Below are 13681 nucleotides of genomic sequence, written 5' to 3' on the forward strand. Positions count from 1 at the left end.
CGAATAATATAACTGGATTTTTTGTTTATTTTCATTTTATTGCACGCTTGAGAAACTTCCCTTTCATTATTTAGTTTTAGTTTCACATTGTATTTATTTATTCCATAACTCGTAATTCTTGTGGTACATTGTTCTCACAGCAGTATAGGGTTCAATCTCATGGAACAGTGGGTCGATGTACGGACTCACTTCTACGTGAACCACATATAACGAATTTCAGGCAGGATGTTGGAGCCTGAACTTGTGGGGAACAAGTTTCAAGAAGGTCAATTTTGGGCAGAATTGAGTTCTCCTTTCTGAATGGTGAAATACAGTATACATTTTATGTTCATAGCATATATTCCATCTGTTTAGGGTTCACGTAATGTGCAGTGCATTTCCTCGATCCAAACACTGAAAGAAAGTGAACATCGTAAATCATATTTTACATAAGCCGAATTATTTAATAATTTCAGCCCATTCATTCCTTACATTGTTATACATTTTTTAGTTATTTATTTACTTATTCTTAGTGGAATTTTAGCTAACATATTTTCGATATGTGGTTACAGAAAGGGCTTCCCAAAATCAGAGCATTTCACATTCTGATGGCAGGGAAGTATCAACATCCAAAAATTAAAATTCATAATAGAATTTGAAAAGGGTAATAATTTGAACATTTTAGATTTGACGTTTAGCGGACGAAGTAAAATAATCACTCCTAAATATACAGAAAACAGACATTATGTTAACACACAAAAATCCAGTACAGATTGGTTTTACACGAGGAAGTCATGAGAAATCAGCTGGAAACTAAATTCGCACTAAATGAGAAAAACAGATACACTTCGGATACTTTGAATAAATTAAGAACCGGACATTTGATATTTGTAATTCATAATACACAGAACATGACTGTAGTTAAATCTAACAAACTTGGATTTCTTTTCCATTACGGCCAGATTCTCGTTTAATTTTAAAAAAAAAAGCTAAAAAATTGGGGTTTCAAGGTATCTATGTATATCACTGATTTATAATAAGACCTATTTTACGAGTTTTAAGAAGTATTTCGTTAATAACTCAGGCCACGATGAAGGTAATCACGCTAATAAGCCAATACAATGAAACATTTATCGATCGCTATCACAAAAAGAAATATTGAGACAAGAATGAAAAAGTCCATCTCCATCTGCCGCGCCTGCTCCCTACGGACGCACCTCCTCGCTACCGCTCGAGCCCCCATGCTACACTCCTGCCCTGACTTGGTTAGATAGCTATCGTGCTTTTTTTGGATGGCCACCTAGCACAAGTTGGTTCGTGTTTTGCGCATTGTAGTTTTTATGCCCTACTTCAACACTTTATTTATATTGAGCCATCCTGAAGTCAACCTGCAACTAGTAATGGAGCTCCTCATTTACTGCATGCTCTGCTAAAAGAAATACAAAGCTCTACCCTGACCTGAAAGTGCAAAAAAATGTGTCAAAATGTGGTCGAACCGTCTGCTCAATTAATGCCCCTATAACGTGCTTAGTAACAGACGAATATATCTGAAAAAAAAAAAAAAAAAAAAAAAGGTTAAGTTTAGAGTTGCCCATTAAGCTTTGGAGTTCTTATGTGGGTGATTCCACGAAAAAGGGAAATTTTCTGTCACGGGCATTTCTTCAAACTACTACTAGAAAGAATCACCTCATTTTTATTTTGTTTGGTAGTAACCGTCACAAAGTAGGTATGCCATGTATAACAGTTTGCAAATATAACATGAAACATACGTAAAAATTAATTATTACCCAATTTCTCAACACCGTGGGCTGTCACAGACTACAGTTGACTGATTTTAATCAATAAATTACAACTGAAGTCGCAAATCAAACATCATTTAATGGTATTTAAATGGAAGAGAACACTTCAATGTTTCGGTTTTGTGGAAAGTAAACTTTTATAACGATTATTTTCGAAAGCTTGACTATGCTTCGTTTCTGTCACCTCTATTTCGTCTCAACTCCATGGCATGAGAAAACATTGTCATTGCTCTCAACAGATAGCATGGTCGTCCACATTGGCAACACCCACAAGAAGACAAGGCAGACAGGTTTGACTGAAGAACAGAAAAAGTTGTGTGCATGTGTTAAAAGCTATAGGAAAAATATTTTTGTGTGTGGAAAGCAGGTGCGTATATTAATTGATACTTAACACCATGATATTTATTACTGAATGTATTTGTATGGTATATACCTTCTTTCGCTTGAGGAACCTACGCCTTAACGTAGAAAATTCGTACACAATTACTCACATGTACTGGTTAAAAAGTGGGCCGGTAAAGATAAATTATATTCGATTTTCTCAACTCCATGTCCATCTGAAAACTAAGGAATCCACGGTGTTGAGACAAGTTCACGGAGTTGGTAATCCTATAGTGTTTGTTATGCTCATGCTATTCCAAATATTTGTTATTTCAATATACTGATAGAAATAAAGCTCGTTTATGGTCTAGTGACTAGTATGCTCGCCTTTCGTGCGTGGTTCTGGGTTTGTTTCCCGGTGGAAGCTCAAAAATTAACGGTGTTTACTTCGCACAGTGAGGCAATTGAAAAACTCATTTGAGTAGAGATGTACTGAAACCTGATCGCGCAAAACATCGCAACGGTCGTAGGAGCCGACACGCTGACCACGTGTCATTCACACTCAAAGGCCGGCTGGTGGGTCCTAGCGCATTTAAGGAGTGTTTCGCGGAAGTTCAGATTTGTGGCTGCCAGGTAGCCGGAGGTAAAACTTCAGTCAAGTAGAGATGGATGGTATCTGTTTTTAACCTATTGACGCCTCAATCTTGTTTTCTTTTCAGGGATTGTCGAAGAGTCTGAGGGCAATATACGGACAGTCAATTTTATCGGGAGGAATTTCTCCTGGCCTACTAAACCTGACGTTTAAAAAGCGTTGGCAGTTGTCATTCTGTGTAGACTAGAACAGCTCTTCCCTGTTTCCTGAAGACATTTCCTTCATTGGAGTGGAAAATGAGGGCTACTTAACAAAGAACATCGAATTATCCAAAGAAAACAGAAATGATGAGTGCCTTACACTGTCATTTAGTGTGCATTATAAAGGGCGTTTCAAAACAATACCGACAACGTTTGGGAGGTGATCCCTAACACCAAGATAAGATAAAAAGTATAGACCAATCTGGGTGCACAAATGCTTCCTTTCGCAGTTATAGGCTGCCGAAAACATGAAAAAAATGAACTTTAAAGGTCCATAGCATAAAACTATGGGACCTACCGTAGTCGGGTCAGACTTCACTTAGGAATTAGTATGTGCGCTATCCAAATAACCATGTTTCAGAATCTTGCGGTACTTCCACACCAACTTTTATAGAAGTAGTTGGTGAGTACTTCAGATTATACGCCCGTAGCGAAACTCCCTCTATAAAAATTGCTTCGTGAGTACCTCAGGATTCTGATAGGATTTTTGGATAGTGCACATATTAGTTCCTAAGTGAAGTCGTGACCCGACTACGGCAGGTCTCATAGTTTTGGAGCTATGGATCTTTAAAGTTCATTTTTTTTTTTTTTTTCATGTTTTCGGCAGCCTATAACTCCGAAAGGAAGCATTTGTGCACCCAGTTGTCTATACTTTTCGTCTTATCTTAGTGTCAGGAATCAGCTCCGAAACGATGTGTGTATTGTTTTGAAACACCTTGTATATATACCAAATATACAAATACACTTACCAAATGTTGAAAAAGTATTGCACTTTCGACGTGTTGACTTGATCACACAGAGAAGACAGACGGTTTACATAAGCTCAGAAAACAAATGAAGTAGGCAATAGACAGGTTTAGTGACTATTTCGTCTGTTTCGTAAGCTTATGTGAAAAGTTTGTCCTCTCCATATGATAGTCAACATATTGAAAGCGCAATAATTTTTCAATTTCGATAAATGTATGTGTATTTCTTTTTTTCTTATTTACGTCACACACACACACACACACACACACATATATATATATATATATATATATATATATATATATATATATATATATATATATATATATATATATATACTCAATTTTGGAACCTTCATTAGATATATTTTCATATGTTTGCAGTATTTTCTGGAGTATTTTTGTATAACAAATTACGTGTCATCTAGTTTGTTAGAATTTTATTCAACATAAGAAGAATAATTCTAACTTACAAAAACTATTGGAAAATTATTTCAATTTTTAGGTAAATTATAAGCTTAATCACTTATAAACCAAAACTTATCACCCAGATGTATCACGTTTCTCAACTCCACAGCAATTTTCAACTCCGTGGGTGCTGAAAAGTTTATTATTTTTTATTTACTACACCAATAACGATTCAGCTCTGCTGAACACCTAATTAACATGTACTTAGTAGTAGTAAGTGCATGTGATATTTTTATCGAAATAGGCGACCATCAACGGAACAAAAATTTTCCAAGTGAAAATTTCCCTTTTTCGGGGAATCACCCATGTGATATTTACATGTGTAAGTTTGGAAGTAAATAGAATAGAATAGAATATTTTTATTGTCGTTAAACAACATTTGTTGCAATAGACAACGCCAAGAGAGTATACAAAATATATACATTGAATATATAGGTACATAACTAGTCACTTTTTATTTTTTAATTCTTTCTCAAATTCTAAAACGCTATACACAGCTGTTTCAATGAGCCAAGATTTACAGTGTTTCTCAAAGTTTCTATTACACATACCACGAATTTCCGTAGGTAGAAGATTATACATCTTCATCGCGGTGTATTTATAACTCTTTTGTGTTTTACTTAACCTGAAATATGGTGTATCGAGGTCGTCTCCGTATCTTGTTATAGCAATGAAATTTATTTCGGGTACTGATATTTTCCAAGTTTTCTTTAATATACATGAGACAGCTATAGAAATACATTGAGGACACTGTCATGATTTGCATCTCTTTAAAGAAAGGTCTGCAAGAGTCATTATCACGTAGTTCTTTTAACACTCTTATTGCCTTTTCTTGCCATTTAAAGACGGTTTGAGCACAAGTTGAATTACCCCATAATAATATACAGTAGAGCAATAAAGAATGAAAGAAAGCATAAGTTGACTGAAGTATTTTTTCACTAACAACAGTTTTTAGTTTACGTAATAAATATATAACTCTAGATAGTCTTCTACATAGATTTTCAGTATGCATGTTCCAGTTTAACTTTGGATCCAAGTGGATTCCTAACAATTTTACAGAATGGCACTCATTCAAATCATTTATGTTGTTATTAAGATGAAAATACACAACATCCGTCTTTGATTCATTTAATAGCAGCCCATTACAATTTAGGGCAAATTTTTACTTTGACTCCAACTGTGACTTCAACCGATTCATGTGATCCGGTTCCCGGAGCAGTTTAGGAATCATTCCTAAACTGCTCCCGGAACCGGATCACATGAATCGATTACAATTACTAACACAGTGAAAGTAATGTACGATGTTAAGAATTATACTATAAGTACAAGGGCCACAATGTTACTATACGATGTTAAGAATTATACTATAAGTACAAGGGCCACAATGTTACTATACGATGTTAAGAATTATACTATAAGTACAAGGGCCACAATGTTATTATACGAAGTTAAGAATTATACTATAAGTACAAGGGCCACAATGTTACTAAACATCAATTCAGGTGAAGCGGTGACTATGAATTTTGAGATCTAAATGGGGGGCTACCGCCCCCCAACCCCCCCGCTCAAGTACCATAAAAACATCCAAAATAATAATAAATAATCACACCACTACTATAAAGCTAAGATAAGAAGGGAAAAATTAAAAAAAAAACACTCGTCTCTAATCATAAATCAGTGCATGACAAAGAAAAAAAAATTACATCTCAACAAGACAATAGGACAAGCAGCAGCAAACCAAATACTTTGCCTAATACTCAAATGCAAAACAAATCAAGAATAAAAATAATATGAATTAAAAAAAGAAAACACTCACCATTTCGCCATAGGAGAAATCTCATGAATAATGAACTCATAACTGCTGATTCCACACACGAAAAAACAAGATACCAAGAACTCATGCACAATACTCAACATTACTGAAAAATGTTCCTTTCCGCACACACGTCGTTTTATTAAACCGAGCACACTTGCTATTATTACAAACAAGAAACCAATAAACGTCCACTTTTAGAATACGTCGAAAATATCTTCAGTTTAGACCACAACTATGATAGGTTTTCTCTAACTCAATTCAACCAATTCAATTACGCGCTCCCGCATGCCACAAACAGCTGCACACACATACATGCACACAGAACATGTGACTACTAACCAACTACCATATGACTACACAAACACCTAGTGGGAAAAATATGAACTAAGACGTCACACCAAAGGCACGAACAGTTCTAACAAGTGACTCACGCACAAACAGTTCCAGGAAGTAACTGAACCTATAAGAACCGATTAAAGTCACAGTTGGAGTCAAAGTAAAGACTTACCCAATTTAGCCATACTGAACACGTTTCTAACATTTGTGTGTTTTTATTTTGAACATTTCTAAAATTTTTATCCATGACAGTTGTATCATCAGCATAAAAAACACTGTTAAAAGGAAGAAAACTTGGAAATTCATTAACGTAAACTAGAAACAGAAATGGCCCCAGGACACTTCCCTGTGGTACACCAGTTGTTACGTTCAAAAATTCTGAAGTTGAATTACCAACGCGAATAGCCTGTTTTCTGTTACTAAGATAAGATTTAATCAGAGACAGTTCTTTTTCTCTAACCCCATAATAATGCAATTTTGAAAGGAGTATATCATGTGACACTGTATCGAAAGCTTTAGTTAAATCTAATAGTGTTGCACAAACATTCATATTATTTTCAAAACAGTCTAATACTTGTGATACTATATTTTCAACAGCTTTAACTGTGGAACGACCTTTTGTAAATCCAAATTGCGAGGAATGAAAAAGCTCATTCTCTTCAAGAAGGGTGGTAGTTGATCTTTGATGCATTGTTCAAAAACTTTCGAAACTATCGGTACTAAAGAGATTGGACGATAGTTTTTAACCTCATTTTTATTATACTTCTTATGTACTGGTACAGTTATAGTATATTTTAGGCAATCTGGAAAAATTCCCTCACAGAACATCCAATTTAGTAGGTAAAGCAAGGGTTCTATTATTAAGTCAATAATTTTTTTCAATAAGTCATTAGGAAGTCCATACGTCTTCGCTACTGGACACTTTCAATTTATTGACAACTGAGTAAACAATTCTGACATTTACGAAGTTCCACTGAAAGTGAGACCTATTCTATATGTAAAGTTATGTTTAATACGAGGAAAGATATGTGGAAGTTGGTATTATTTGCAAGACGCGGAAGATTTCATGATTCAGCAGCATGCCCATTTTATGTCGAGAACAGAACCCAACGAACCCCTGAAGGGCTTCTAACCTGTTCCTACTACTACCCCTACTCCTACTCCTACTGCTACTACTTATACTATGGATCTGTATAATAAAACTGCATGTTCTAATGTTCTTACTGCATTTTTTGTAGGTTTGAAATTAGAGGGGCAACTCAAAAGTTAAGGCGACGAATATAATCCAACTCGTAAAGTAAGGGTTTTCATGCAAAGTCTTCTACGCTATCCTCACTTATGTGTATACAGACCGTCACTCAAGCGCCTGTTTCCTACGGAGACAATTCCGTACGGGACGCACTGCTGCACCCCATCCTCACTCGGTTAGACGCACAATAGTGCATATCGTGTACATATATGGATGCCTTCAAAAAGTGGATCTACACCAAGGAATGCAAATCCACACCCCAAAAATAATTGTCTAAGATACAGAGTGGTTTACTGAAAAAGAAGTATATATGCAATGAATTTATGTATGGGTCCGTAAAATAAATATGCACCAAACTTGTACAGGCAGTTACTCGTGTTCAAAATATTTGATTCTAACAGTAATGAACTCGGTTATAGTTAAGGAGCTGTACTTCCCATTTAGGGAAGGACGAGAAACGCCATACTTTCAGGAATTATTCATTGACTATCTAGGATGTTAAAAAGTAGGTAATAGACTGAGTTCTTGCCCTTGTACTTAGGGTGTTTAGGTAGTGCAACAGTAAGATGTATCCTCGTGCACGGGAGATGAGAAGTAGCTGTTCTTAACTATTACCATGAACTCATTCAATTAAGCTAAATTTGATCATAAAATACGAAAGACCTGTAGTTCGTCTAATCTTGAAATACACCTCGACATAATTTATTTTGTATTATTATTACGATGACTGTCTAAGACTTCACACTAATTCGGGATAAATACCAGATTTTTAATATAAATAACCAATAAATTTATTTGTAACATTGTAAGATTTTCAACGATTTAATTTAACGATGACGTTGAGCTTACTTACCATGAACTTCCTGTCTGCCTTCTGCTAGTACTTCTTTCGTGAAACTTGTAATTTGTTCCTTTAATGATGAAAAGCTTTCCCCAAACCACGCCATATCTCTTCATATATTACAGATGTTATTTTAGGGATTTTGATCAAACATTATATCTGTAATATTTACATATATAAAGTTCAAAGCTCATTCCGTATACAACAATTTCCAAAATCCCCAGACCAGATAAATACATGGATATATTTCAACAGATGGTTCAATATCATTCATGAATTATACGGAGCCCATTCCACAGAACTTACAACAGGTGTCTTCTTACAAAGTGCGGCCCTCATTCCTTGGCAGTAGCGTAAGCATGAATATAATTTTCGTTTTAGTCAGCATGATTGGCATAGCAGTTATAATAGCGTTTTGCATTTTCTGTGCTGCATTGCTTTTCGCAAGTATTTGCGAAGATCAATATAGAATATACCCTCAAAGCTAGTGTTGTAAAAAACTTTTTTCTGTGTTTTTTTTTAAATAAAAAACATCGTTCCTTTTCATGCTTTTTTCAAATGTCTGTTATTTTTCTGGCAACTATTATTTATTGATTTATGTTGCAGATTATTGAAATAATCAACAGAACTTGAGTCGAAGCCCTCGTAACTTATAAATCGTTTCAGACTCAGGTCATTTTTGTCGTTTTTCTACATTTTCCGTTAGTGACTTATTCCTCAAAAACTATTCATTCGATTGATATGGTTAAGGCCTTTTTTATTTTTTTAAGAAAATGGATGTGGCTATTTTTTGGTGTAAGTTGTATTGCAGTGTTTCCAACGGCTGGGAAATTGTTGACGGAAATGTAGGGCTGAAAATTTACAAAAAATTCCCCAACCGAATTTCAAAATTTTTTGTATCTAGCACCACTGCTGCCATATGGTTTCAAGTCACCTAAAAAAATTCTTTGGTAAGTTGACAAGATACAGTGAAATCCTGAAGTCGCTGGCTTCCATTCAAAGAGGGAAAGAAAAAATTCTCTGTCATCATACACATGAAATTTTGACACTTTTTACGCCTCAGAAGCAAAAATGAACAGATATGTCGGGGCTACAGCTTCTCTAATTATCCTATTGAAACTTTTTATGGTGCGTTCTGTAGCCAACAAAAGGGAAATAATAGACAAAACAGATAATTTTCCCAAAACTATCCCCTAAAATCTGGAATTAAAATTTTCTGTAGCTGGCAACACTCCTACCAGACAGACGGAAACTATCTTAAATTAAATACTGGTACACCACTAATATATCCTACAAGTATTATGGCAAAACTTAATGAACAAAGCTTCTAATTACCAAAAATATAATACGGTAAACAGAAAAGTAGGGAAAAACTAGAAAAGTCAAGTTAGAACTTAAATACAATTTTTCGTGCGTCCCCTAATTACTCCATTGTAACGATAATGTACCCGCGTTTGTTCAGTAAGAACAAATGTTCGATTAGCGAAAGCTGGCTTCCACTCGGACCTATCGGTATGGATTTATAAACAAAAATTTCGAATTTTTTGCCCAAATTTAGGGAAATTTTAATTTCCTGATTGGCAACACTGCGCGCACCCCCTTCCAAATGATGTCAATGGGACGCAGACAAGGTTGGACGACGACAAGCAGGACACTTCTCAATTTATCCTCTTACGCCAGACTCGAACGAATTCCTGAGGTGTCCAAGCTTGTCATGGTCGATTCCGACAAGCCTGGACACATGTCATTTTGGGTCGCTGACGACAATATAGGCAGATTTTCATGCCCGCGTTAGAACGGAAGCATCACATGTAGCGTATTCACCGTAAATTATTTTCGTTTTCATACATCCGTGCGTGTATTGCGCCAAATTACCACTCCCTAGCTAATGCGCATGCGTAAAATAGAAAGTTTGCGACTTTAGTTTGTGATAATGGATTCCCGAAGGAGAGCTATTGTTTTAGCTGGAATATATTATATTTCAAAACGCCGCCGTCGGAAGTATGTTAGGAAAATGTGGTGGGTTCACCCCATTTTTTAGCTTCGACGAGAATACGGAATATACAGAAACCTTTTCTTTGAATTAAAATCCGATCCGGATAAATTTTATAAAACAAATAAAAATATTTATAAATCATACTAAAGCAGTTTCAAATTACATTGCTTTTATTTTATATAGGAATTGATAATTTGTACATAACAGTTATTGTATGAACTATCTATTGTTCCCGGTAATACAACTAATTAACTACACAAATATAAAAGTATTAACCATCGATACCAATATTCTCAGCAATTTGATGCCATGTTTTTGTCCTTAATACTGAATCCTTGTATTTCGGATGCTTAAGGTTGTACAAAATTTCGTTTTCTCTTACTTGTTCTACGAGCAGTTCTTCAAACGTTGTTCTTACCTCCGCAATGTTAGTCAGTGAATACAATAGTGTACGCGCGCTAGTTACGTCAGAATTGAACAAATTTCTACTCTGACGCGAGTGTAGCGCGCCATCTCCGATGCGTGATTTCATTGGCTGTTTAGCACAATCGCTCGCAACTCACGGAGGTAAAGGACACATGAAAATCCGCCTTATTGGTCGACGACAATCCTGGACACATCTAATTTTGGGTCGCTGACGACAAGGTTGGCCAACGACAAGCCTGGACACATTCCTGAGGTGTCCAGGCTTGTCGGGATCGATTTTGGATCGCTGGCGACAAGGTTGGCCAACGACAAGCCTGGACACTTAATAAATAAATTGATATATAGTTGTGTTCGTCATATCCTTCAATATTGGACAACTAACCATCATTTGTGGTCACTTGGTGGGTGAATACGAAAGGTCTCGAAGAACCTTGGTATTAATCCACTAAGCAACCAGATGTTCGTTTTATAAATTAAATGATCTCACAAATACAACTGTTTATTCACTTGTATGGGCGTAGAAGGGCAGTTAGTGTTATCAATGTACAAGGGCAACTGTTCTCTCTGATTATACTGCAGTGTTATTTTTATACCACCGTGATATAGATGCGAGCCATGCAACTCTATATTGAAGGGCATGTATATATGAACTGGAAACGCCTTAACTGGTAGAGTTTGTTGGAACAGACATTTCAAATTGGGTCGTTGACGACAAGCCTGGACACATTCCTGGGGTGTCCAAGCTTGTCGCGGTCGATCCCGACAAACCTAGACACATCTCATTTTGGGTCGCTGACGACAAGGTTGGCCAACGACAAGCCTGGACACATTCCTGAAGGTGTCCAGGCTTGTCGGGATCGACCCTGAGATGCTTCGACATATCTCATTTTGGGTCGCTGATGACAAGGTTGGCCAACGACAAGCTTGAACACAAAAAGTGTCCAACCTTGGCTTGTCGTCGTCCAACCTTGGCGCGATCCCATGTCAACAGTTAGGTATCCATCCGAGATATCTATAAATATACCACATTGACTTGATCCCTAGTCTTTCGTTGGGACCGCGCCAAGGTTGGACGACGACAAGGTGGTATATTTATGTGTCCAAGCTTGTCGTTGGCCAACCTTGTCGTCAGCGACCCAAAATGAGATATGTCAAAGCATCTCGGGGTCGATCCCGACAAGCCTGGACACCTTCAGGAATGTGTCCAGGCTTGTCGTTGGCCAACCTTGTCGTCAGCGACCCAAAATGAGATGTGTCCAGGCTTGTTGGGATCGACCACGACAAGCTTGGACACTCCAGGAATGTGTCCAGGCTTGTCGTCGTCCAACCTTGTCGTCAACGACCCAAAATGAGATGTGTCCAGGCTTGTCGGGATCGACCGCGACAAGCTTGGACACCCCAGGAATGTGTCCAGGCTTGTCGTCAACGACCCAATTTGAAATGTCTGTTCCAACAAACTCTACCAGTTAAGGCGTTTCCAGTTCATACATACATGCCCTTCAATATAGAGTTGCATGGCTCGCATCTATATCACGGTGGTATAAACATAACACTGTAGTATACTCAGAGAGAACAGTTGCCCTTGTACATTGATAACACTAACTGCCCTTGTACACCCGTACAAGTGAATAAACAGTTGTATTTGTGAGATCATTTAATTTATAAAACGAACATCTGGTTGCTTAGTGGATTAATTCCAAGGTTCTTCGAGACCTTTCATATTCACCCACCAAGTGACCACAAATGATGGTTAGTTGTCCAATATTGAAGGATATGACGAACACAACTATATATCAATTTATTTATTAAGTGTCCAGGCTTGTCGTTGGCCAACCTTGTCGCCAGCGATCCAAAATCGATCCCGACAAGCCTGGACACCTCAGGAATGTGTCCAGGCATGTCGTTGGCCAACCTTGTCGTCAGCGACCCAAAATTAGATGTGTCCAGGCTTGTCGGGATCGACCCCGACAAACCTGGACATCATTAGGAATGTGTCCAGGCTTGTCGTCGACCAACCTTGTCGTCAGCGACCCAAAATGAGATGTGTCCAGGCTTGTCGGGATCGACCACGACAAGCTTGGACACCTCAGGAATTCGTTCGAGTCTCGCGCAAGAGGATAAATTGAGAAGTGTCCAAGCTTGTCGTTGTCCAAGCTTGTCATCGTCCAACCTTGTCGTTGTCCAACCTTGTCGGAAGCGACCAAAATTAAGTGTCCAGGCTTGTCGTCGTCCAACCTTGTCTGCGTCCCCTTTCGTTGCAAGCGCTGCTATCGGCTGAAAGAATTCCACTCGCTTTCTCTCGCTTAGCAACAGCTGAGCCCTTATTGGCTCAACGCGTGGGTGTGTGAGAGTGTGAGCTTTAGTTCGCATTTTTGCCACGGCTCAAGACATTTTGGCAGCACAATACCTGACAAGTTTTAAGGAGGTCTCTCTCTCTCTCTCTCTCTCTCTCTCTCATTGTTTTGATGCTCCAGGAACTCGTCCGCTGAGCAATACAGACGGTTAAATGGGTATCTATACTTGTAGAGATGAATGGTCCAGGATCAATTTGGGAACAAAATAAGTAAACACAATCGAAACAATCACTTTATGTGAAACACTAACTATGTCGAAGAAACTATATATTACACACTGCTATGAATAACAAGAGCACTGCACTGTTGATCACTTTGACACCATTACAAGTCGTAGTTGTTCACTATGTAATATTGAAGCAAATGATAAAGAACAAGGTGGTTTTTGTTAGCTAGTAAGAAAGACACTGTTACGGGGCTAGTGAAATAAACAGAATGAATGACTGTGTTGAGTATCGGACGGTAACCAGGCTTTAAAGAGCAGTGAAAGGTCAAGTG

The 13681-nt window shown here is 37.5% G+C and overlaps 1 protein-coding gene across 3 annotated transcripts in view; it reads right to left on the bottom strand.

Moving 5' to 3' along the window:
- LOC145660653 (uncharacterized) overlaps window positions 1-8808 on the bottom strand; it is a 295153-nt gene extending 286345 nt beyond the window's left edge. For 2 of the 3 annotated variants that reach the window (XM_081725965.1, XM_081725964.1), the window contains exon 1: window positions 8420-8806. In XM_081725965.1, the coding sequence (XP_081582091.1) occupies window positions 8420-8513 (94 nt within the window). In that variant the 5' untranslated portion in view covers window positions 8514-8806. Of the gene's footprint in view, window positions 1-8419 lie in introns of all 3 variants that reach the window. The other variant, XM_081725966.1, reaches the window with a different exon arrangement.
- Between the last annotated feature and the right edge of the window lie 4873 nt (window positions 8809-13681).

This window comes from Thermobia domestica, chromosome 9 (genome assembly GCF_964235325.1).
Source record: "Thermobia domestica chromosome 9, izTheDome1.hap1.1, whole genome shotgun sequence".
NCBI lineage: Eukaryota > Metazoa > Arthropoda > Insecta > Zygentoma > Lepismatidae > Thermobia > Thermobia domestica.